General features: G+C 36.9%; 1 protein-coding gene across 5 annotated transcripts in view; it reads left to right on the forward strand.

The window, feature by feature from the left end:
* Positions 1 to 26,805, forward strand: part of ACBD6 (acyl-CoA binding domain containing 6) — a 203,655-nt gene that overhangs the window by 76,214 nt on the left and 100,636 nt on the right. For all 5 annotated transcript variants that reach the window (XM_086343543.1, XM_086343545.1, XM_086343542.1 and 2 more), the window contains exons 5-6: positions 5,453 to 5,558; positions 21,456 to 21,545. In XM_086343543.1, the coding sequence (XP_086199669.1) occupies positions 5,453 to 5,558; positions 21,456 to 21,545 (196 nt within the window). The remainder of the gene's footprint in view (positions 1 to 5,452; positions 5,559 to 21,455; positions 21,546 to 26,805) is intronic.

Genomic DNA, 26,805 nt, shown 5'->3' on the forward strand with positions numbered 1-26,805 from the left:
TTTTTTTTAATATAATTTATGCCTAAATAACCTTTCCAGTATAACAAGTTATCTATAAGAAGTACCTGGGACATCGATCTCTTCTTTGTTATTGTTTGCTTGAAAAAAATATGAGAAAAATATGTTAAAAATGTAAGTGGTTTCATTTGAAGGGACTCTTATCGAAATATGTAAGATAGTAAATAGAACTTTTTATTTGAGGCTTTTAACAATTTTCTGGTCCTAGAACTAAATGCACTGCATATGTAACCCAGTCAGAAAATAGTTGTTACCTGGTGAAAGTTCTTACTTGGTGCAATGCAGGAGACCCAGGTTTGATCCCTGTATCGGGAAGATTCCCTGGAGAAGGAAATGGCAACCCACTCCAGTATTCTTGCCTGGAAAACCCCATGGGTGGAGGAGCCTGACAGGTACAGTCCATGGGGTCACAAAGAGTCGGACATGACTGAGCGACTTCGCTTTCTTTCTTTTCCTTTTATTCTGGTCTTCAAGATCCTTTAGTCACTTAGCTGGTTTGTCAGTATACTCTTCAAGCCCAGGTTGTAATGTCAGCTCTTCTGTGATGCCTTCTTTGCTCATCTTCAGTTGAGTGGCCCATTCCTTGCTTTGGGCCTCTACTTTATAGAATATTGGGTTGGAGCAATGATATTTGAAAAACCTCTGCTGACACAGTTCCTACAAGAATTTTGGAAGACTGTTCCCTTTTATATTTTTATGATACCTCCTAAAATGTTTTTAATAATTTTTTTTAGCTGTGCTAGGTCTTCATTGCTGTATGTGGGCTTTCTCTAGTTGCAGCGAGTGGGTCTGCTGCCTGTTTGCGGCGTGCAGGCTTCTCATGGTGGTAGCTTCTCTTGTTGAGGAGCCTGGGCTCTAGGGTGTGTGGGCTTCAGCGATTGCGGCTTGAGGGTTCAGTAGTTGTGGCACACAAACGTATTGCCCTGTGGCATGTGGGATCTTAGTTCCCAGACCAAGGATTGAACCCGTGTCCCCCACATTAGCTGGCGGATTCTTCACCGCTATACCACCAGGCAAGTCCCAAAATCTAAAATTTTTATTTAAAAGTTTAAATAATTGCAAAGGGCATAATTTCTGACATTTTGTAAAATAAACATTCATTTACATGTATCCAACAGAATCTAAATACTATAACAACAATCCATTTTTTTGATGTATTTTAATTGGAATATAATTGCTTTACAATGTTGTGTTGGTTTCTGCTGTACAGCAGCGTGAATCAACTATAAGTATACATACATCCCTCTCTCTTGAGCCTCCTTCCCGCCTGCCTTCCCCTCAGGTCATCACAGAGCACCAGGCTGAGCTCCCTGTGCCACACAGCAGCTTCCCACTGCTGTTTTATACCTGACCGTGTGTATGTGTCAGTGCTGACGCTCTCCTTGCCTCCGTTTCCACATGTCCATTCTCTGTGTCTGCATCTCTATTCCTGCACTGCGAATAGGTTTGTCAGCACCATCTTTATGCTACCGTTGAGGAAAATTGGGAAAACAGTACCAGCTCTCTGTTTTATTTCTTACAGCTACATGTGAATCTTCAGTTGTCTTAAAATAGAAAGTTTACTTAAAAATAAAATTCTGATCTTGATTTTAAAGTATATGTGTAAGGTCCTCTTTGTGTTTTCATTCATTCAATAAATTTTAATTATCATTGGAATACTGTTTTAACGTCTGATTGCCAGTTGCTTGATAAATACAATAAGTTGAAATATTTACTGAATGTGTCTATTAGATAGTTAGATATCTGAGTTTATCCCATAAGTGTGTTTTTTAATTCTATAAGGTCAGTGAAAAGTAAATAGACTTTAGATGGCTTGCCATGAAACCTAACTATCTAAAATAGTCTTTTGATAGGAAAATGCAGTCTTTGTAGAAAGACTGTGGTGGAGATAGCATTTTTAGGCATGAGCAAGAATCTCATCTTCCTGTGACTGATGAAGGACAACCGTACTTAAACATCATCCCTCTCATCCATGAGTATGTGCCCTTACATTTCAAAAGAATGTCAAAGAAAGCGTGTGTGTATGTGTTTTCATTCAGATAAATGTATTTCCTGTCAATTTTAGGAAATTTGGAGTAATCTCAAGAGAGTCTTGCTGTCTTGTGCTATGGATAATGTGGGACATTCTTGGGGTTATTCATGAAATAACTCATACTCATCTGTAGAGGATGGATATGATAATTTTATCACATTCAGCAGAGAAAAGGAGAAAGATAACTGGTAAGCATCAAAAGAGAAGATAAAGTGAGAAGATGTAGAAGGGCACTAACATTTTTTAAGGCTCTGCTATATTTGGAAAAGGCGATGGCACCCCACTCCTGTACTCTTGCCTGGAAAATCCCATGGACGGAGGAGCCTGGTAGGCTGCAGTCCGTGGGGTCGCTAAGAGTCAGACGTGACTAAGCGACTTCACTTTCACTTTTCACTTTCATGCATTGGAAAAGGAAATGGCAACCCACTCCAGTGTTCTTGCCTGGAGAATCCCAGGGACAGGGGAGCCTGGTAGGCTGCCATCTATGGGGTCACACGGAGTCGGACATGACTGAAGCGACTTAGCAGCATGTTTGGTTTGCACATGTCATTTAATGTAAGTACAGAGAAAAATTTCCTGTGGAAGACTGCATTAACTGGGAAATACAGAGGGAAAAAGAATTAGATTCGTATACTGTACATAATCTTGTTGGGGGCAAGATACAGATACACAAAGATGTTGCTTCTAATGTTTCTCCGTTTTGACCGCTAGGTGGTGACATTGTATAAAGACAGCTTGGTTGCTGGCAGGCTAGTCAAAACATGCATGACTTGGTGTTAGATAACTCTATTTAAAAACTAAGCCCAAGAGTATCACTTAATTTTTTAAATTATTAGTCACTCAGCTTTGTAACACATTCATGGTGATTTTATTGACTTTCCCATTTTATATTTAATTTACATTGTGTACTCTACCCTGAAGTATTTTATAAATACTTCTATGTACCTAACATACTTAGTAATGATAAACTACATTTGATAAGCAGGTATACAGATGAAAAAAATGCCCTGACCTCCAAAGAATTCACATGCCAAAACAAAATAATTGATATAAAGGATACATATTAAGAAACACTGAGAATATATTAAGCAATAGAAACATGTTAAATAAGTTGGTATTTTATTTACTTTCTTACTGCTTATGGCATAAGTGTACATGCCCATTTAGGATTAAGGAAGAAGGGCCACCCAGAAGGTCCTCCCATTTCTGAATAACCCTCCAGTATTATTGGGTAAGGGTAACCTATATCCCAAGGATCCTCCATACTTTCCTTTCTGTGCCCCACCACCAACTCCTCATTATTTTCTATTCAAAACAGTTGGTGAGAAGTGTATTTTTTATTATGACTTAAAATAGCACAGTACTTTATCTCACAGTTGAAGTTGCTGCCTATTGAATTAGAGGGGTCTCTGTTACTGTATCAAAGGAAACTAGGCCCCTCCTATCCCTAGGTCAGAATGCTGAATGCACTTTTTTCATAGAAAGTATTTTTTGTGATAGTTAAATATAGCTAAAATAGTATTATATGAAGCCTTAATTTAAAAAAATCAGACTTATCCTTTTAGGGGTTTTGGTCTCAGTCTTCTCTATCCGCCCCCCACCCCGCCCAGAGTAAATGATCTGGAAAAGCATTTTCTCTTCTGCAAATGAACATTTTCCAGAGATGATACTTTTTTTTTTTAAAGCATGATTTTTTTCTTTTAGCTCATTTTCTCTAGCTTGAGGTGGACTGTTTGTCCACTGTATTCTGATCTGCCTTTTCAAAGATCCAGCTTCACATTATGTTAATAGTGTATAGATTTGGGGAGCTTCTCTGGTGATCCAGCAGCCAAGACTCCGTACTCCCAATGCAAGGGGCGCAGGTTCCGTCCCTGGTGGGGAAACTAGATCCCACATGCTGCAGCGAAGAGTTCGCTTTCTGCAACCGGAAGATCCTGCATGCCACAGCTAAAGATCAGAGATCACATGTACTGCAACCAAGACCCAGCGCAGCCGGATAAATAAATGAAAACAAATACAGTTTTAAACTGTATAGATTGTAATCATTTCAGCTATACTGCACATGTACTGAGCACAGAGTTCCTTGCTTACCCTTGTTATCTGTTATAAACAGACTCTTGCCCAGTGCCTTGCATGTAGTAGGTTCTCAACTAAATACATCAACTGCATAAGGAAACCTTAGATGGTAAACGCCGCAGGACTGTGGTATGAGTTCATTACCACTGACTGGGAAGTAACTTTTTATATGGTCAGATGCTTTAATTTCTGATAAATGGAAGCTGTGGCCTTACATTTATCAAAAATACTAGTTATAATTTTGGGAACTCAAATTCTTTTATGCTTGTTTGGAAAATTAAGCCCACATGTTGGACAGTTTCATTATTAATATTCCAAATTACCGATCCTTTGAGGACCTCATTGAAACTACCCATCCGCCTGTTCCCCCTGCTCCCTGCCAACACATTCATTAAAATGTATTATGCATTTGCACACATAATTCTGTATACTGTTTTAGAGGACTCATAGACCTCATGTCAAGACTTCTGCTTTAGGTTCTGCAATAGATTACAGCTTACTAGTTCAAGATGTGGCTTGATATAATAGAAAAGTAGAAAAATGGACTGTCTACAAAATCAGTTGATCTGAGTGAGTTCTAGCTCTTATTCTACCTTTGATAAATGTGATGCTATTTGACAGATCATATAATGTCTCCATACCTCTGTCTTTATCTGTGAAGTGAAGCTGTCGGATAAGAGTAAGTGCATTAGTACACTGACATACTTAGAGTAGTACTGGGTGTATAGTATGCTTCCCGGTCTTTATTTGTATTATCTCATGAAGGATTTCTGAATTTTATGATGCTGTAATTATCTTTCCCTTAAGAAAACTACTTTGGTGTGCATGTATGTGTGTGTGTTGTGTGTGTATTTGTGTATAATTTTTAAAAACTTGGATAGAAACCAACTTATTCTGTTTTTCTCTAATAGAAGTAGTAAGTTTGTTCCGATCCTTTGCTGCCTCTATGCTGGCAATGGAAAATGACCTTCTCACTGCAGTGCTACAATTGAACATTCTGAGTCAGAGTATATATGTTCCTGTCAGTGTGTAAAAGCAACTGGGGAGAAAAAGAGCATTGAGAAAATCTACTCAAGATGTTTTATTAGTGTACTAGTGTAACTTGTTAAAGCAGATGAAGCTTTTCTCTATAATTATAGTTGCTAAGAACCTTAGTCTTTTCAGAGATTGGATGTATTGTATTACTGAAAATCCACTATTGTTCATGGAAAATTCTTTATAAAAACAGATTCCATTAATGTTTACAGCAAACAGATTGTATTAAAAATATGTAACTTTTCTGTGTTACCTATTAAGACAAAAACTTTTTTTTTTAACTCCAATTAGGGAAGAAGACAAAGACATATTTGATTACTGCAGGGAAAACAACATTGACCATATAACCAAAGTCATCAAAACAAAAAACATGGATGTGAATATGAAAGATGAAGAGGTATGAAACAAGTATATTGTCCTTTGCCCAGTAACTAAATTTCTAGAAAACTGTCAAAATCTTGGTCAATCCAGTTATATCAATGCAGGTCCACTATTTAAAGGGGTCCTATACTATTTTGTAAAATATATTGCTTATTGATTTGTTTTGTGAATAAAACTGTTCACATATTGAGCTTAAACTGTCCCTGAATTATAGTTGTTAAAAAAAAAAGGAGGAAAACTTGCTAATCACTTTGAATCATTTTTCTTTTTTTGAATCATTTTTCTCATTCTGTGATAATGCAGTAAAGATGATTTCAATGACCATCTTCAATCAAAGGTGGCAAGTGTTAGGAAGAAGACATGCAGTGATCATAGATAATGGGTAGAGTAGATAATTGACTTCTGTATTAAATGAGAGCTCTCTGTACAGGTTAGCCTTTAATATTATCTCACTTTTAGGCAACATCTTTCCTGTAATATGTTTTAAAAGACATCTGGAACTGAAAATGTAAGACTGTAACTACAGTAAAGGAGGCCCAGCGATACTGGTCCCATCTCTCTCTCCCCACTCTCTTAACAAGTTATTATCACAGCTATTAGTTTCAGTTTTCTTCTTGAATGGCTATTGTATCAATGTTTTTATTATTGTTACAAATTATGTATAATTATGTAATATAGTCAATTATAATACGGTTATAATGTAACTATGTTATTATGACTATGTAAATATTGTTTGCTGAGCTTTGGGCTGTACTATATGTATTAGTCAACTTTTGCTATAGCAAAAAAAAGAAAAATTTCAGTAGCTAACAACATTTATTTATTGTTCATGTTTCAAAAGGCTTGGAACCAGTTGAGACTCTGCTGGGTTCTACTAGCCTGGTTTGTGCTCAGTTCATCTTGATTTCACCTGTTCTCATTTGAGATCTCATCCCAGCGGATAGACCCTGGGTGGGGCAGACAGAACCAGATCCCACAAACACATTTAAAGCTTTCCTTGACTAGTGTGCGTCACATTTCCCTGTTTTCCTTTGTCTAAAACAAGTCACAAGGCCAAGACCCAGGTCAGTACAATAGGAAGTCTGCTCTGATTACAGGGAAGCAAGGCAAAGGTAAAAAGTGAAAGAGTAAATTATGTAATCATGAATAATGCAATCTACATTCCATGGTACAGCATTTTGTTTTTCTTAAAGTTAATAGTGGCCTCTTTATTTGCTTTTATACTTTTCTTGGTCTTCTATGTTCCTATTAACTCTTCCCTCAATTTGCCCAATAGAGGTCTTCTCATGCAGTCAATCCCGTGTTTTTCCTTTTTTTTTCCTTTAGGAATATCCCTCCGGAACCTTCCTTCCTCCTTTTTCATCTCTAGTCTGGACTGGTTGCTCGCTTAGCCTCTCGCACAGATGTCATTCTAGCATTACATTTTACCACTGTCCTTGGAATTCTCTTCCCCTTTCTTCTGGATTTTTCTGTTTTCTGGATCGTAGGTCTTCACCTTTTATTGTTTTGTTGGAGTGTCTCCTCCTGTAGCTTCCTCTTTTATTCATTTCCTGGTTTTGAAGGAGCATTTCCTTCGGTAGTTTCCTGGGAAAGGTAAATGTTTTCAGAACTTCCTTGTTGAAAATGTTTCTGTCAGAGCTCTTGACATATCCCACATGCTCAATAAAGATTTGATGAACTGTGAATTAATGAATGATAGAATGAATGAATAAGCAGAAGCAGTATAGTGTAACGGTGACAAGCTGGACTACCTGGGTTCAAGGGCCAGTACTGTCACTTCCTAGGTAGATGACCTTTGTCAAGTTTATTCTGTCTCAGTTTCCTAATGTGTAAAATGAGAATAGTACCTGTGTCAGAAATATCGTATTAAAGGAGTTAATGTACATAAAGGACTTAAACAGTACCTGAAACACATACACCAAGACATCAATAAATGTCTTAATTGTCCTCAGTGAATAATATGAATGAAGGATGATGATATAATGAAGAAATCACTTAATTCTTTTTTCTAAGACTTAAATTTTTTTTTTTTAAGAGCAGAGCAGTTTTAAGTTTTATAATAAACTTGAGAGGAAGGTATATATGGTACATTTTTTTTAAACCTAGGATGTACATTAATATATCATAATCACCCAAAGTCCATAATTCACTTTAGGGCTCACTCTTGGTGCTGAACATCCTGTGTATCTGGACAGATGTATAATGACATATTCATCATTACAGTATATAAGAGTACTTTCATGACCCTAGAAATACTCCGTCTTGCCTATTTGTACCTCCTGCTCCCCTGGCAACCACTGATCTTTTTCTTGTCTCCATAGTTTTGCCTTTTCCAAAATGCCATATAGTTGGAATCATACGATATATAGTCTTTTCAGATTGGGTTCTTTCACTTAGTAATAATTTGAGTTTCCTCCATATCTTTTGATGGTTTGATAGCTCATTTTTTTTGTTGTTGTTCAGTCACTCAGTTGTGTCCAACTCTTTGTGGCTCCATGGACTGCAGCACTCCAGGCTCCCCTGTCTTTCACTATCCCATGAGTTTCCTCAAACTCATGTCCATCGAGTCAATGATGCCATTCAACCATCTCATCCTCTGTTGCCCCCTTCTCCTGCCCTCAATCTTTCCCAGCATCAGGGTCTTTTCTAATGAGTTGACTCTTAGCATCAGGTAGCCAGAGTATTGGGGCTTCAGCTTCAGCATCAGTCCTTCCAATAACTATTCAGGGTTGATTTCCTTTAGGATTGACTGGTTTGATCTTGCAGTCCAAGGGACTTTCAAGAATCTTCTCCAGCACCACAGTTTGACAGCATCAGTTCTTCGGTGCTCAGCCTTCTCTGTGGTCCAACTCTCACATCTGTACATGACTACTGCAGAAACCATAGCTTTGACTATATGGACCTTTGTCAGCAAAGTGAGGCCTGTGCTTTTTAATACACTGTCTAGGTTTGCCATGGCTTTTCTTCCAAGAAGCAGGCATCCTTTAATATCATGGTTGAAGTCACTGTCTGCAGAGATTTTGGAACCCAAGAAAATAACGTCTGTCACTATTTCCATTTTTCCCCGTCTGTTTGCCATGAGGTGATGGGACTGGATGCCCTGATCTTCGTTTTTTGAATGTTGTGTTTTAAACCAGTTTTTTCACTCTCCCCTTCCACCTTCATTAAGAGGCTCTTTAGTTCTTCTTCACTTTCTGCCATTAGAGTGGTGTCATCTGCATATCCGAGGTTATTGGTATGTCTCCAGCAGTCTTGATTCCAGCTTGAGCTTCTTCCAGCCTAGCATTTCACATGATATACTCTGCATATAAGTTAAATAAACAGCATGACAATATATAATTTTGATATACTCCTTTCTCAATTTTGAAGCTGTTCGTTGTTCCATCTCCAGTTCTAACTGTTGCTTCTTGACCAGCATACAGGTTTCTCATGAGGGAGATAGGTAAGTTAAGGTAGGTAATTCTCTTTAAGAATTTTCCAGTGTGTTGTGATCCACACAGTCAAAGGCTTTAGTGTAGTCAATGAAGCAGAAGGAGACGTTTTCTGGAATTCCCTTGCTTTTTCTATGATCCAGTGGTTGTTGACAATTTGACCTCTGGTTACTCTGCCTTTTCTACATCCAGCTTGTTTATCTGGAACTTTTTAGTTCATCTACTGTTGAAGCCTAGCTTGAAGGATTTTGAGCAAGACCTTGCTAGCAGTGAAATAAGTGCAGTCGTGCAGTAGTCTCAACATTCTTTGGCATTGCCTTTCTTTGGGATTGGAGTGAAAACTGACCTTTTCCAGTCCTGTGGCCACTGCTGAGTTTTCCAAATTTTCTGACATATTGAGTGCAGCACTTTCACAGCATCGTCTTTTAGGATTTGAAATAGCTGGGCTGGAATTCCATCACCTCCACTAACTTTGTCTGTAGTAATGCTTCTTAAGGCCCACTTGACTTCACACTCCACTGGCTCTAGGTGAGTGATCACGCCATCGTGATTATCTGGGTCATTAAGACCTTCTTTGTATAGTTCTTCTGTGTATTCTTGCCACCTCTTCTTAATATCTTCTGCCTCTGTTAGGTCCATAGCATTTCTGTCCTTTATTGTGACCATCTTTGCATGAAATGTTCCCTTGGTATCTCTAATTTTCTTGAAGGGGTCTCTAGTCTTTCCCATTCTATTATTTTCCTCTATGTCCATACATTGTTCACTTAAGAAGGCTTTCTTATCTCTCCTTGCTGTTCTTTGGAACTCTGCATTCAGATGGGCATATCTTTCCTTTTCTCCTTTGCCTTCAGCTTCTCTTCTTTTCTCAGCTATTTGTATGGCCTCCTCAGACAACCATTTTGCCTTTTTGCATTTCTTTTTCTTGGGGATGGTCTTGATCACCGCCTCCTATAAAATGTTACTAACCTCTGTCCATAGTTCTTCAGGCACTCTATCAGGTCTAATCCCTTGAATCTACTTATCACTTCCACCATATAATCCTAAGGGATTTGATTTAGGTCATATCTGAATTGTGTAGTGGTTTTCCCTACTTTCTTCAATTTAAGTCTGAATTTTGCAATAAAGAGTTATGATCTAAGCCACAGTCAGCTTCCAGACTTGTTTTTGGTGACTGTATAGAGCTTCTCCATCTTCAGTTCCAAACAATATAATCAATCTGATTTCTGTATTGACATTTCCTTTTAGCATCCAAGAATATTCCATTGTCTAGATGTTCCACAATTTACTTATCTGTTCACTTCCTGAAGGACTGTCCTGGGCTGCCTCTGAGTTTTGGTAGTTATGAATAAAGCTGCTATAAACATCCATGTGCGGATTTTGTGTGGACGTAAGTTTTTAGTACCTTTGGGTAAATAAGGAGAAGTATGAATTCTAGATCATATTGTAAGAGTGTAGTTTTATAAGAAACCCATCAAATTTTCTTCCAAAATGTCTGTACCATCTTGTATTCCTACCATCCATGAATGAGGCTCTTTTGTTAGGTACATAGAGTTAAAAATTTTTACGTCTTGGAGAACTGACCTCTTCATCATTATCTAATGCCGTTCTTTATCGCATATAACTTTCTTTACTTTGAAGTTTGCTCTGACTAAAATTAATATAGCTTTCTTGTGTGTTAGTGTGGTAATGAACATTTACATTTGTTTGCATATTTAAAGTAGGTTTTTTTTTTTAATAGCATATTGTTGGGTTGGGTTTTTGATCCATTCTGACAATCTGTCTTTTAATTGATACATGTAGGCCACTGACATTCAAAGTGATTACTGATATAGTTGGATTAATATTTACCACATTGGTTACTGTTTTCGGTATTTGCCTTTTTCTTTGTTCCTGTTTTTGTCTTCCTCTCTTTTCTTGCTATTTGTGAGTGAGCATTTAATATGATTCCATTTTCTTTCCCCTCTTAGCGTATCAGTTATACTTTTTCTAACTTTTTACAGTGGTTGCCCTAGAGTTTGCAATATACATTTATAACTAACCCAAGTCCACTTTGAAATAACATGATACCATTTCCTGGGTAATGTGACTGCCTTATAAAAACAAAATATTCCTAATTCCTCCCTCCTGTCTCCTGTATGACTGTTGTCACTCATTTCACTTGTATAAAAGCATACATAGGCATATGTACACGCATGCAGTGTATGCCTGTGTATATATTTGTACGCATATAAGATACATATAAACTTGTATAGTCAAGTACACTGTTGCTACTATTTTGAACAAACTATTAAATCAATTAAGAATAAATTTTTATTGTATCTTCACTATTCCCTCTCTGATGGTCTTTCTTTATGTAGATCCAGTTTCTAACCTACATTGTTTTCATTCTCTCTAATACATTTCTCTCAATATTTCTGGCAAGGCAGGTCTACTGGCAACAGATTTCTTCAATATTTGTTTGAGATAGTCTTTATTTCTCCTTCACTTTTGAAGGATGATTTCTCAGGATACAGAATTCTAGGTTAGCAGGGGGTTTTCCTCAACACTTTAAATGTCACTCCACTCTTCTTGCTTGCGTGGTTTCAGAAGAGAAGTCTGATGTAATTCTTATCTTTGTTTTCTCTATAAGCAATGTATTTTTTTCCTTTGGCTTCCTTCAGGATTTTTCTTTATCTTTGATTTTCTGTAATTTGAAAATAACATGCGTAGTGTAGTTTTTGAAGTATTTATCTTGCTCGGTGTTCTCTGGGCTTCCTGGATCTATGGCTTGACCTCTGGCATTAATTTGAGGAAGTTCAGCTATTGTTCCAGGTATTTCTTGTGTGCCTTTCTCTGTTTCTTCTCCTTCTGGTTTCCTCAGCTGTGCATACGTTACATCTTTTGCATTTGTCCCACAGCCCTTGGATATTCTGTTCTGTTTTTTTCTTATTGTTGTTTCCTGTCTTTGTTCTCTTTGCTTTTAAGTTTTCAAGGATTCTTTTGATACATCTTCTAGCTCAGAGATTCTTTCTTCAGCCATTTCTGGTATGCCAATAAGCCTGTCACAGGCATTTTTAATTTCTGTTGCAATGGGTTTATTTTTTTTAATCTCTAGCATTTCTTTATGGTTCTTTATTCAAATTTCCACTTCTCTGCTTACATTGTCCATCTGTTCTTTTTCTTTTTTTAGATATTTATCTATATTTTTTTTAGATATTTAGATATTTACCTATATTTGGTTGCCTTGGGTCGTAATTGTGGCACACAAGATCTTCACTGCATTAGTCAGGATCTTTTGTTGCAGTGCATGGACTCTTTAATTGTGGCACAGGGGCTTCCTCCACAGCAAGTGGTATCTTAGTTTCCCAACCAGAGATCGGGAAGCCACATTCTCTGAATTGCAAGGTAGATTCTTAACCACCAGACCACCGGGGAAGTTCCTGTCCATCTGTTCTTGCATGCTGCCAGCTTTATATATTAGAGCCCTTAGCATATTAATCATTGTTGTTTTAAATTCTCCACCTGATAATTCCAACATCTCTGCTCTGTTTCATTCTGATGCTTATTCTGTCTCTTCAAATGGTGGATTTTTTTGCCTTGTGGTTTGCCATGTAATTTTTATTGATAGCTGGATGTGATATACCAGATAAAAGGAACTGCTATAAATAGGCCCTTGGTAATGTGTTGGTGCGAAAAACTGACTTATTTGAAGAGACCCTGATGCTGGGAAAGATTGAAGATGGGAGGAGAAGGGGACGACAGAGGATGAGATTGTTGGATGGCATCACCAACTCAATGGACATGAGTCTGAGTAAGCTACAGGAGTTGGTGATGGACAGGGAAGCCTGGCGTGCTGCAGTCCATGGGGTCACAAAGAGTCGGACATGACTGAGCAACTGAACCGAACTGACTGAATGTGTTGGTGAGGGGTTGGGGAGAGAAAGTGTTCTGTGGTCCTACCATTAGGTCTTAGTTCTGTAGTGAGCCTGTGTCTCTGAACTGGGACTCTCATAAATGTTTCTCTCTCTTCTTTTTTTAATCCCTCTTTGAATGGGACAGAATGGCTAGAGTGGACTGGAGGTGGCTATTTCCCTTCCCCCAGGTCAGTTAGACTCTGATAATACCCCAGAAAGTTAGGTGCTGGTTGACCTTTTCCTCTAAAGGCAGACCTTTTCAGGGCCTATTTCAGAATGGATCATTTCCCTTTCCCCTACCCGAAGCATGAGGGTATGTTTCTCTGACATTTATTGTCAGAGAACCTGGTCATGCTTCTGGAGGTAAATCTCACGTTATTGGGGGTGTGTGTTTGGAGGAGTTGAGTAGATGCCTTTGGAGTTTTAACCCTCAGAGTTGTCTGCACTGAGCCTCCGGTGGTTTATCACTCATAGCCAGGTGTTCCTACCTGGACTGGCTCCCCGGGTGGTTTCCACTTGTAAGGCTGTGCTCCAGGCTGTCGGGCTCACTTATCTCTCTCTAGTCTCAGGGGCAGTGGTTCCCCCTGAGACTCCTGTCTCTTATGGATCCAAGAAGAATCGTTGATTTTTCAGTCTCTTCAGCTTTTTGTTTGTTGTTAAGGTAGAGTGGCAACTTCCTAGCTCTTTATATGTGGAACTGGAAACCAGAAGCCCATTTAACTTTTCAAGGTCACTTTTTCACTGGAAATGATTGTGTGTGTACTATATGATCCCTATTAGAATTCTCCATCTTTCAAATGACTTTTATACAGGGCGGGTTACAGTTTACAGAGTACTTTAACCACATTTACAAGTCTGTAAGGTACTTCCACTTTTTTTTATCATGTTGTCTTCACAACAGCTCTGAAAGGTTATCCTTATTTTTCAGACAAGAACTGCTTCAGATATGTACATGTTACTTGTTCAAATACATACAACTGCTGAGTCTAAAAGAGTGAAATGTAGTTCTGAGAGAGTGTTCTTTTCACCACTGGATTTAAGAAGGATAATCAGTTTCCAGTCAGCCCTGCTAGTGTTATGCTCTGACTTGCAACACTTTCTTTTATAAAATAGTTACATTCACATGTGACCTCTGCAGAGATCACTGGACAGCAGTAATAGGGATAAAATAAATGTCTAGAACACAAATGGCTTACACTAAACAACACCATTTTTTATGTGTGAAAATGAAAGAAAGCCTTGTAAAATTTTGCCTTGCTTCCCTCATTTAGTGACTTTGATACAGTACAGTTTCCCAGGTCTTCCAGTCTGTTACCCACGCAGCTACCTTTGCCCCCAGCCTGCCAGAACATTGTGTTTCCATGAACAGATGAAGTGCTTACACATTCATAGACTGAGACACCCTGAATTCAGTTGGGTTCTCTCATTGCTCCAAGCAGATTTCTGCCCTTTCAGCCATGACAACTCAGGCTGGGCTTTGAATACTGATGGCAAGCCCTTTTATTATTAATCAGGGATTTGTATGAATTAATTTTAGAACATGAGGGAAATGGGAGCTTAAAATTAGAATCAAACTTAACATCCTAAATGAAATAAAGGGTACTGCTTCATGACATTTAAAGCTCTAGCAAATGAAACAACTTTGTAAGCTTTGATGGTGGACTAAGAGTATATAATCTTAAAGTTAACTTTCTAGCTAAATACTTTTAACCTCTTTATCAGAAAAAAGTCATTTCCCTACTATAATAGGTTGGGTAACAATTAAAATTTTGAAAGGACATCTAGTTTTTCTGGTGTTTGTCTATCTAATATTTGAACTTGAGATATTTCACTACTGATTGCCTAAGATTCTATGGGATGGTGTATGACTTTATTTAAAATATCCACCCAGCAGATTCACTGCAATTTCAGTCTTCCCCTAAGATGATTAAAAATTACATTTATTGCACTTAAAATGTGAATTTAAGTGAATCTGTGAGCACATAAAGAAATTTAATAATAGTCATAATATGATAAGCTGTATTTGTTCCCCATATATTGAAATAAATATTACTATTGCCTAAAATGATTAGATTTGAATCTATAGCTATCATAGCACATGAACATATATATAAAATCCTTTTTAAGTAAAATATTCCTATTTTATAATGAAGTCATTTTATGTATAGTTCCTGGTGTGTGTCATTTAAGTTGTAATTGCTGCTAATATATTATTAGTAAGTTATACATTTCTAACTTGAGAAAATTATTCAGCACATAGTGTTTCCTACTGATACAGTAGTTAGGACATTGTTTATATTTTAGGTAAAAGAAAAAGTTTTGTAGTTATACTTACTTTTCAGGACACTATCTATATATCAGATGTTTCACGTTCTAAGTTTATAGCATCATGGTGTTATATGTACTCATTTTTTATTTATATTACAGCTTTTATTAAAGTTTTTAATGATTTGCAGAAATGTTTGAAAACTGCAGTATAGGTAATATGAAGAGAAATGTAAGAGCTTTTAAATTTTTTAAATGGTGCTTCAATTTTTATTTTTGAGTCATATTAATATAACTTCACACATGCCACATATTTAAAGGTTTTTCAAGAAAATATCTTGGCTGATTTAAATAATTTGTAAAGTATACTTGTTATGAACAGAATATTTCTTATCAATTCAGGCACATTTTATGTCTGCACTGTTCTTGTCATACACATTGTTTCTTAGATCAGTGCCATATCAGCAGATGCTAAATACATGCTTATTACTGTGTATTTTAAACTTTTATATTAATTTAAACTTGTTAAATTTAGCAATGGAATAATATTTGGACAAATTAGATGACATCATTCCAATGTATCTATCATCAGTCCCCCCCCGAAGCATTTATACAATTTATTAGTTTCCCGTAGATTCTTATCTAATGCGCTCCCCAAATCCCTCTTTTATTGAGCTGCTTCTTCTTTCTTTTCTTTCATTTTGAAGGTATAAAATTACCTTCAAAAGTATAGAAAGTGGTTCCATATACTTACAGATTCTTTCAAATACTTTGAAGAAGGTCACCTTTCTCTTGACTATCCTTTCTTTACTTGCTTTGTTTTAAATTTGTGGCTCATGTCAGAATACAATTTACTTGCTTTTGGATTGAGAAACTGATGCAAAATCTGGCAAAACCTGACATTATTAACCTAACAAAGAAGCAAAAGGTCTTAAGAGGCAGAGCCAGTGAATTGAGGATAAATTTATGCTTTTATTTAAGAAAGGAAGTAAAAGTGTATTCTCTTAAATAACTTTCTACACTTGAATATATGTTATTTTGGTTGTGTAGTTGATTAACATTAATTTGAAGGAACCAGAAAGTTGAAAGAATTTTACAGTGGACATATGTATTCCTATCACTAGATTCTACCACTGAGATTTTACTATATATGTTTGCTTTATCAGTATTTAGCCATCTCTTTATCCATCTGTCAATCTATCTTACTTTTTTGGTTGTGTTTCAGAGTGTTTTATAGACAATACATTTTCTTCTAAATGCTTCAGTATATATATCATTAAACAAAGATCAGCATTAGTCTGGTTTTTCTCTTAATGTAAAATGTATATACAATAATAGCTCAGTTGGTAAAGAATCTGCCTGCAATGCAGGAGACCCTAGTTCGATTCCTGGTCGGGAAGATCCACTGGAGAAGGGATAGGCTACCCACTCCAGTATTCTTGGACTTCCCTTGTGGCTCAGCTGGTAAAGAATCTGCCTGCAATGCAGGACACCTGGGTTCAAGCCTGTTTCATTAAGCTCCTTCGTCACTTGCAAAAGTTAATCTTTATATGGTATTCCCTCATGGCTCAGAGGGTAAAGAGTCTGCCTGCAATGTGGGAGACCTGAGTTTGATCCCTGGGTCGGGAAGATCCCCTGGAGAAGAAAATGGCAACCCACTCCAGTATTCTTGCCTGGAAAATCTCACGGACAGAGAAGGAGCCTGGCAGGCTACAGCCCATAGGGTTGCAAAGAGTCAGACACAACTGAGAGACTTCACTTTCACTTTTTTCAATTAATATTGACAAATGCATGTGCCTGTGTAACCGAAACTCCTATCAAGATATAGAACATTTCTGTCACCCTAGAAAATTCCCTCATGCCTCTTCTCAGCTGGTTCTTTCTCCTCATCCCACAAAGGTAATCACTGTTTTCTAATTCTTCTACCATACGTTGGTTTTTGCCTGTTCTAGAACTTTATAGGTAAAATCATAAAATGCACTTATTTTTTTTATAAGGCTTCTTTCATTTAACATAAGGTTTTGGGGTCATTGATATTGTTGTATAGGTCACTATTTCCCTTCATTTTTATTGCTGAGTAATATTCCATCATATGACCATGAATATATCGTGTATTTATCCATTGTCTTATGATGACATCTGGCTACCTTATTATGATCACTGGATTACTTATTACTTTATACAGGATGAACTAATATCTCCATTGCTTACTCCTTGACCCTTTAGTTTCTAACATTATGGCTTAGTAAATGCTTATAAAGGGATCTTTTAGAGTAGTGTATGTAAAGTCCTTCTGAATTCCCTGATAGCTCAGCAACACCATTTCTTTTTACCTTAGGTCCTAGCAAGTGAACAAAATAAAGTATTCACTTACTTTAAATGTGTATTGGCTTCCATGCTAGTCACATCTTGAGACTGTAAACTGCCTCCCGATACTACCGCTGTCTGAGTTTTTGAAAGAACGCTGTTGGTTTACTCTTGAGAGGCGGGTGGCAGTAGGGCTTTGTGTAGTTTCTGGTGGTGGCAGGTGGGGGAGTTGTCACTGTATCCAGATGCTTTACCAGCAGCAGCAAAGGGTAGAAGATAGGGATAAGGGAGAGGAGACAGACATTACAGGTTATTGGTAGCTGAAGTCAATCAATTGTAAATTGAAACCCAGTTTTTTTGGAGAGAGAAATTCAAGTCGACCTGTTTGCAGTATTTCACTGAGTAATTAGACTGTATTATCCTATACGATGGCTTCCCTCGGAGCTCAGTCAGTAAAGAATCTGCCTGCAATGCAGGAGACCCAGGTTCAGTTCCTGGGTGGGGAAGATCCCCTGGAGAAGCAAATAGCAACCCGATCCAGTATTCTTGCCTGGAGAATCCCATGGACAGAGGAGCCTGGCAGGCTACAGTCCATGGGGTTGCAAGAACCAGACTTGACTTAGCGAGTAAACCACCACCACCATCCTATACAATCTTTAATACAATGGCAACTCACAAATTTAAACAAACCATCTTTGCCATGTTTTCATCTACTGTGTATATGGTGTACATGCTTTGTATCTATTCTCAAAATACCGTAAGAACATCAAGATTCACTTTATAATACTATCTCTTTTCATTTAATTTGTGATATCCAGGAGGAAATGTAATTTTAAAAATACTTCATGGTTTAAGGACAAGTAACCAAGGATATCAAAGGAGCATTTAAAATATTAAGACCCACTCTGTATTTTCCAGAAGGTATGAAAGTAATACTACTTAATAGGTTAGCTGCCACCCTGCACTCTCAAAGCACTTTACTCATTCATCTGTCTGAGGGAAGACGGTATCTGCACCCTTGGTTAATAGATGGGAACTCTCTCCCCCTGACCCCATGTTTTACTGTATTTGAATTCCGGAATATATCCAGAGCTTTCCAAACAGTACTTATTGTCTTCTGGTGGCCTAACAAAGATTCCTTTTAATAATGGCTTCCCCCACTTATGTCCTAAATACTTCTGGGATATTTTTTCAGAAGTTATTAAAACTCAAAGCAAAGAAACAGTTGTCAGTTTTAGTGGTAACAGTAAAAATAAATTTTAACTTGAAAATTTGTAAGAGATTATATCATTCATAGATGATAAAACAATTACATATAAAAGTAGGTAAAATATCTCATAAGTTTGTATAAAATCTTTAAACAACTATGATGTGTACCTAGTTGATGGTTTTCCTTCTGGAAAAGAAATTATGGAATCCAGTATCTCAATTTAATAAATTTAAAAATTGTACTATATTGATCCAAGTATATTTGTGGTTAACAAAAAGAAAGGACAGAACCACAGGTGTTTATTTACTGATTTCATCAGTACGGGTTATAAGGATAGCATCTCTGCAAATTCCTGATTATGTATTACTTGAGCCAGTAATCTTAAAGTAGAGTATGTTTACAGGACCTCTGTAATGTGAAGAAGTAAAGAGTTATCACATACGGATACCTGGGTATGCTGGTCTTTGTTCATTTAAATGCAGGGACTTTTGAAGGTAAAAATTCCAAAGCCTGATTTATGTATGCTTATTTACAAGTATGTTTAATCCTGCTCTTGTTTTTGAGCTCAATACCGCATAAAAATATTAATCATTAGGTGGTCTTAATGTAGCTCTCTTCAGCACTTCTGTAGAAAGTCATTGTCAGAGAATACATTCTAATTCAAGGTTAATTAGTGTACCATTAAAATAATGCGTTACAAAAATTAATTACACCGCAGGTCAAAAAACCTGTTAAAAAGCAGAGTGTAAATGTCTGAGAGCACATCGTCCTCCTTAAAACATTGCTATACGAGTGCCACCCTTCTGGAAAATATCTCCAATGTGAAAATCACTACTGAGGTCCAGTCATAGGTGTTTCCCTAAAGTAAATTTTTGGCACCACACATGGAAAATTTAAAATATAACTCCCCATTAACAGTAAAATGTGTTGCTTGTCTGCTTCCGCACTGAAACAGCTAAGGATTTATATTTTAGCATTACTCAGTGGAACCCTATTGGGTTAAACCTAAGGAGAAGTCAGGAATCTTGTTGGGAAATAGAAATTATCTGTACATCTTACAGTAAAAATACTAGATATATTATGTTTTCTTACTTAACTATTAGGTAGTTCTCGTAGGTGCCCTATGTAAGTGTATCACACATTATTTAACTATATGGTGATTCTTGTTAATAATTTGATAGCCATTAATTTAGTACCCTTAAAATTAGAACTAGAAATAATACAGACTTTGACATTTTACCTGATTAGTTTAGTATAAAAGCTGTGAAACAGTTATATTGAATTATAAAATACTTTACACATTGGTATTTGTTCTGAGAATCAAATTAGAATATCTAATTATTCATATGGAGGGTTGTAAAATGAGTGCCCCAGTAACAGTAAATCAGTACACATTAGAGCTGGGGAACATTTAACATAGGCAACACTGTTCTCTATCAACAATACATTTTTTATTTGGCTTTTAGAATTGTCTCCATTTAAAAAAATTATTAGTGGGCTCTGAACTAATAATTAACTAAGTGGTTTTGCTGTTACAATAAAGTGTGACTGATTTGCCCACATTTAAAAATTTTCTACTTCCCTTCTCCTTTGCATTTTGCATACAAAACAGATATTCACAGGTAAGTAAAAATAAATTAAGCAAATGAAAGAAAAAGGAAAGGATGATTTTTAAGGAAGAAGTTGTCTGTCTTTGGGTTTTTGTTGTTGTTTATTTTTTTTCAAGAATAGCTCCTGGTTAATTAGTTGAACGAATAGGTATGTGAAGAGAGTCTGAAAGATGAAGAATGTAATTGGTTAAGAAAAGCTTTCTTCAAAGGTGCTTTTTAAGTCCTCTTTGTCCTAGCTTATATCTGTTTAAATCGTTTCTAAAATGACATAAAGCAGGGATTTCAACTTAATGTGAAAAAACATTCCATTCTTTTAAAAATGACAACATCAGTACCACCCTCAAAAAGTAGTGTTAAGCCATAATCACTCATTTCTTCAGAAAAGCCCTTAGCTTTGGGGGTTTTGTTTGTTCTTTGGACCAATTAGGCTCCTTTTGTTAACTAAGCCAAGATTTTCTGACAGTAGAGAAAAGAATTAACACGTCGATAGTGTTTGTCTTTGGTAGACAATAGTTAAAATTGTTTAATATTTAGTACGCTGTCTCCTAACAGTTAATTGTCTATTCTGTTTTACAAGTGGCTTTCATGGTCAACATTTGAAGTTAAATGCTAGTAGACTTGTACTAATGTTTGGGGGATATTTCAGGGTGTAAATTTGGGCTATGAAGGGGAAATGCTTGTGATTACATTTTCTTACATTTTATGGAATAAACTTGAGTAAATTTAGATATATTACATTCAGATTATGATCTCTACCTAGGTTTAAGTACTGTTTTTTTTTTTTTTTAATTCATAACAGTTGTTTCACCAAAAGTGAACATAATAATTTAAAATTAATCTCTTTCATTTCATCAAAGTACTTTAAAATTTACTAAGTGTTATCGTGTAGTTCATACATTCAATAAATATTACTGGTATTATTGTTGTTAGTATTATCCTTATCCCCACTCTGTGGATAAAGAAACTGATCAGTCTGAAGAAAGTCACTGGGCTAGTATCTAACAGATCCCCAAAGTATAACTCAGGAATTCCTGTTGTTTTCATTTACTGCTTTTCCCATAGAACATTTTATATGAATCATTCTTAGAATAGTTAACCTATATTTTTACTTATTTCTGTATCTTTCTTAAGACCTTATGTCTTTTGTATGGCCCACAGCTGGATTAACAAATTCATTTGTCTTTTTCTGTGTTTTAGGGCAGAACTCTACTCCACTGGGCTTGTGATCGAGGACATAAGGAACTAGTCACAGTCTTGCTACAATATAGAGCTGATATTAACTGTCAGGTAAGAGCGATGAGAAAATTCACCCATTCCAGTCCATCTTAGTTCGCTGATTCCTAGAATGTCCATGTTCACTCTTGTCATCTCCTGTTTGACCACTGAACTGAACTGAAGGGTAATGAAAAGGGAACATTTTTTAAAAATGAGGTAAAATCTATATAAAGTAAAATTTACTGTACTAACGGTTTTAAAGTGTACAGTCCAGTGGCATTAGTATATTTAACAATGTGTAGCCATCGCTACGGTCTTGTCCTAACATTTTCGTCGCCCCAGAAGGACAAGGACAGTTTGTACCCATCAAGTTGTCACTCCCTATTTCCCTTCCATTCCAGATCTTAGCAACAACTAATCTTTCTGTTTCGATGGATTTGCCTGTTCTGGATATTTCATATAAATGGGATCATAAAATATGTGGTCTTTGGCTCTGGCTTCTTTCACGGGCATGTTTTCAGAGATTATCCATGTTGTAGCACATTATTATCCATGTAATTGCACTTCTTTCCTTTTTATGACTAAGTTATATTCTGTTGTATGTATAGAACACACTTTTATCCTTCATCAACTGATGGGTAATTGAGTTGTTTTCACCTTTTGGCAATTGTGAATAATTGCTGTGAACAATTTGCATACATGTTTTTGTTCAAAACTTGTTTTCAGTTCTGTTGGTTCTGTACCTAGGAGGAGAATTTCCTATATGGTAATTTGATGTTTAACTTTTTGAGGAAACTCCAAACAGTTTTCTACAGGAGCCACACAATTTTACATTCCCACCAGCGATGCAATGCAAGAGTGTTTCAGTATTTCCACTTCTTCACCGATACTCGTTATTTTCTTGTTTAATAGCCATTCTAGTGGGGTGTAGTGATCTCATCAGAGTATGATTTGGATTTGCATTTCCCCAGTGAGTATTTTTTCATGTACTTGTTAACAGCTTGTCTATCTTCTTTGGAAAAATGTCTATTCAAGTGTTTTGCCCTTTTTTAAACTGAGGGGCTTTTTTATATTTAAGAAGTAAAAGTTCTTATATTCTGGACCTTAAAGCATTATCAGATGTATGGTTTGCAAATATCTTCTCCCTTTCTGGGGGTTGTCTTCTCACTTCCTCGACAGTGTCCTGTGGCGCACATGAAGTTTTCAGTTTTGATGAAGTTCAGCATATCTGTTTTCTTTTGTTGGTTGTGCTTTTGGTGTCATACCTAAGCAACAATTGCCAAATTCATGATTATTAAGATTTACTATGCACCCCTAGAAACTCTGTACACATAAATAACTCCCCATTCCCCCGCCCCCCCATAACCCTAGCAACCACCATTCTACTCTCTCTCTTCATGAATTTGACTACTCTAGAGACATCATATAAGTAGAATCATACAGTATTTGTCTTTTTGTGATTGGCTTATTTCATTTAGCATAATGTCTTCAAGGTTCATCCGTGTCATACCATGTGGCAGAATTTTTTCCCTTTTTAAAACTCAATAATGTTGCATTGTATGTATATACCATATTTTGTTTATCCAAATATCCATCTACAGACATCCAGGTTACTTTCACCTTCTGGCTATTGTGATTAATACCTCTGTGAATATGAGTAGCAAATGTTTGTTTTGAGTCTTTGCTTTCACTTCTTTTGAGTATATATCCAGAAGTGGAATTGCTGGATCATATGGTAACTCTTTAATGTTCTGAGGATCACCATACCATTTCCACAGTGGCTGCACCATTTTACCTTCCCGTCAGCAATGCACAGATATTCCAGTTTCTCCACATCCTTACCAACACTTGTTATTTTCTGTATTTTTGATATTAGCCATCCTGGTGGATGTGAAGTGATATCTCATTGTGGTTTTGATTTGCATTTTCCTAATGATTAATGATGCTGAACATGATTAATGCTGACCAGTTAATATTGGCCATACGTTCATCTTCTTTGGAGAAATGTCTGTTCATGTCCTTTGCCCACTCTTTAACTGAGTTGTTTGGGGTTTTTTATTGTTAAGTTGTAAGGTGTGTTACTCACTCAGTCATGTCTGACTCTTTGCAACTCCATGGACCTGTAGCCTGCCAGGGTCCTCTGTCCATGGGATTTCCCAGACAAGAACACAGAAGTAGGTTGCCATTTCCTTCTCCAGGGGATCTTTCTGACTCAGATATTCTGAGTATCAGTCCCTTATCATATACACAGTTTACAAATATTTTCTCTTATTCTGTGGGTGGTCCTGCACGCTGCTGATAATAGTGTCCTTTGATACACAGCAGCTTAAAATTTTGAGGAAGTTCACTCTATTTTTCCTTTTGTTGCCTGTGTTTTTGGTGTCATATCCAAGAAGTCATTGCCAAATGCCATGTCATGAAGTTTTTCCCCCATATTTTCTTTAAGAGCTTTAAAATTTTAGCTCTGTTTTTTGACCTGTTTTGAATCAAAGGTTACATAAGGGTCCAGCTTCATTTTTTTTTTTGCATGTGCACTTTCAGTTTTCCCAGGGCCATTCATAGGTGGAAAAGACTGCGTCCTTTCTTCACCAAATGGTCCTGACACCCTTGTCAAAAACCATATGACCATATATGCAAGAGTTTGGGGTCTCTATTCTATTCCATTTGTCTATATGTTTGTCTTTATGCCAGTACTACACTGGTTTAATTACTATATCTTTGTAGTAAATTTTGAAATTAGGAAATGTGAGACTTCCAACTTGTTTTTCAAGACTTTTGGCTGAGTCCTTTGTGTTTCCATGTGAATTTTAGGATGGATTTTTCTCTTTTTTACAAAAAAGTCATTGGGGTTTTGATAGAGATGGCATTGAATCTGTAGAGCAATTTGGGAGTACAGTTTTCTTCTGTTCTCTGAAAGTAAAGCAAAGAATGAAACATTTTGTAAGACAAAATGATGGAAAGCGAAGAAGCAGTTACCTGAGGACACATCTTGCTAATGCATGCACAAAATAAACTGAGATAAAGCACTGACGCAGGCACAGTTAAAAGTTAAGGTGGCCTAGTGCTGAGATGCAGAGCGTAGTTGCTGGAGGAGGAGGAGGAGCACTGCTCTTGGTGCTCTGAGTGCGCACTCCTCTACAGTGCCAGCTGCAAAACGAAGACTGAGTGCTCATTTTGCTTTTTGCCTGTTTTTGTAAAAGCAAAAGTCCTCTAGACTTTTTTTTTTTTTTGGTTAGCAAAACCAGGTACTAAGGTAGGTCTTTAGTAAAGTGAAGTGGCATAAAGCAGACTTTTAAAAGCAGGGCTACTCATATTGTCATTTTAACAGTGGTTAAGTCTTCCAGTCCGTGGAATGACTTTTCTTTATTTGTGAGTGACTCTAATAAATTACAGAATTTATTTCAAAATTATTTTATAATTTTCAGTGTACAATTCTTTTGCCTCCTTGATTCGGTCTATTCCTAAGTATTTCATTCTTTTTTGCCACTACTGTAAATGAAACTGTTTTCTAAATTTCACTTTCTGATTATTCATTGTTAGTGTTTAGAAATGCAACCGGTTTTTTGTGTGTTGATTTTATATCCTGCAACTTTGCTGAATTTCCTTAATAGTTCTAACAGCTTTTTGTGGAAGCTTAAAGATTTTCTGCATATAACATATGTTGTCTATGAACAAAGATATTTTTACTTCTTCCTTTCCAGTTTTGATGTCTGTTATTTCATTTTCTTGCCTAATTGCTCTAGGTCTTCTAGTACTATGTTGAATAAAATAGTGAAAGTGGGCATCCATGTCTTATTCAGGAGTTTGCTTTTTAATTTAGTGTGTCAAATAAAAAATGCTTTTCCTTTTCATAATATTTGTTGTCATGTACATCCATTCCACTTTAGCCCATGACCTCACCCTGAACTTTTAATCAAGTCTGAAATGTTTGGTTCTAACTATACTCTCCAGTTCATTTCACTCTAAATCTTATTTGACCTTATGGAAATCCCGAGTGCCTTGACTGATTACTTCTTCCATATTAGCTCATTTGTCCACTCTCATGCTATTATTGTGTTCAACTTTATTCCCATCCCCTATTTTTCAGCTATGGTAACCATCTGGCAAAACTTTAATTCTGATTAATCCAGTTGCTTGCCTTCTATACATCTACATTTTGGCTCTAGGCAAAGCTAGGAAGACAAAATCACCCATCCCTGATACTATCAAAAATGATGGTATCAGTCTTTAATTTTGGCTGGCATGTCTTAATGGTCTTTCTTATTCTCACATTTTCTCCTATCTCACAGACAAAATAGAAGAAATCTTTATCGACAATATGTTTCTCAGCCAGTAGTTGCACCAACGTATATTTCTTCTTGTCTTCTCAGACAGTTAAAACTTGCAGTGCATGCTCAGTTGTGTCTGAGCCTTTGTAACCCTATGGACTGTAGCCCACCAAGCTCCTCTGTCCATAAAATTTTCCAGGCAAGAATACTGGAGTGGCTTGCCATTTCCTCCTCTAGGGGATCTTCCCGACCCGATGATCAAACCCACGTCTTGTGCCCCTCCTGCAGTGCCTGCAGGCAGGCATTCTTTACCACTAGCACCACTGCTGAACTTACTCTCAACTACCACTCCCAACGTAGCACGTCGTGTACATGTCTATATCCTCACCCAATAACTGGCACCAACATCCACCCAGTGTTCTAGGAATCAGCTGAAGTCCTCTAGGTTCTGTCTCCTAAGTATATCTCAAATCTACCCGCTTCTCTATTTCAACATTGCCAGCACCCACCGTATCCTTGCTTCTAATCTTGATGTTCTTAGATGTATTTCCCACTTTTCATCTGGAGAGACTTTTTAAGATGCTAATTTGCAAGTATTTCTCTTATTTTCTTTTACTGTTCCAAAATTAAATCTAAATGTGTTTTGTCCTGTGAAGCCCTTCTTGATCTGGGCTTTGCTTACCTCTCCACTTATTTCTCAACACACTCCTAGCTTATGCACCATCCCTGCTGCGATCAGTTCCACTGATTCTGAAGAACTTGACACGTTGCTCACCTGTTGGGTTTTTTAGATACTGTTTTCTCTCTTCTTCATTCTCCCTCCTAGGCCTAATTTTACATATCATTTCCTCCAGGAAGCCTTCCTTCACTCTGCCCAGATAGACATCTCCACCGTCTCTTATCGTGCTCCCTGTTCTTAAGCTCATCAAAGAGCTGCCACAATGCAGTCACTGTGTATTGTAATTCATTGTGTATATGTCTATATCCTCATCACCACCGTATTCAAGTGCTAGAGTATGGTTGTCTCCAGTACCCTGCATGTCTGACATATAGATGTTGCTCAG

The sequence above is a fragment of the Bos grunniens genome, chromosome 16 (genome assembly GCF_055505025.1).
Source record: "Bos grunniens cultivar Pamir isolate PY7600 chromosome 16, Bosgru_T2T1.0, whole genome shotgun sequence".
Classification (NCBI taxonomy): Eukaryota; Metazoa; Chordata; class Mammalia; order Artiodactyla; family Bovidae; genus Bos; species Bos grunniens.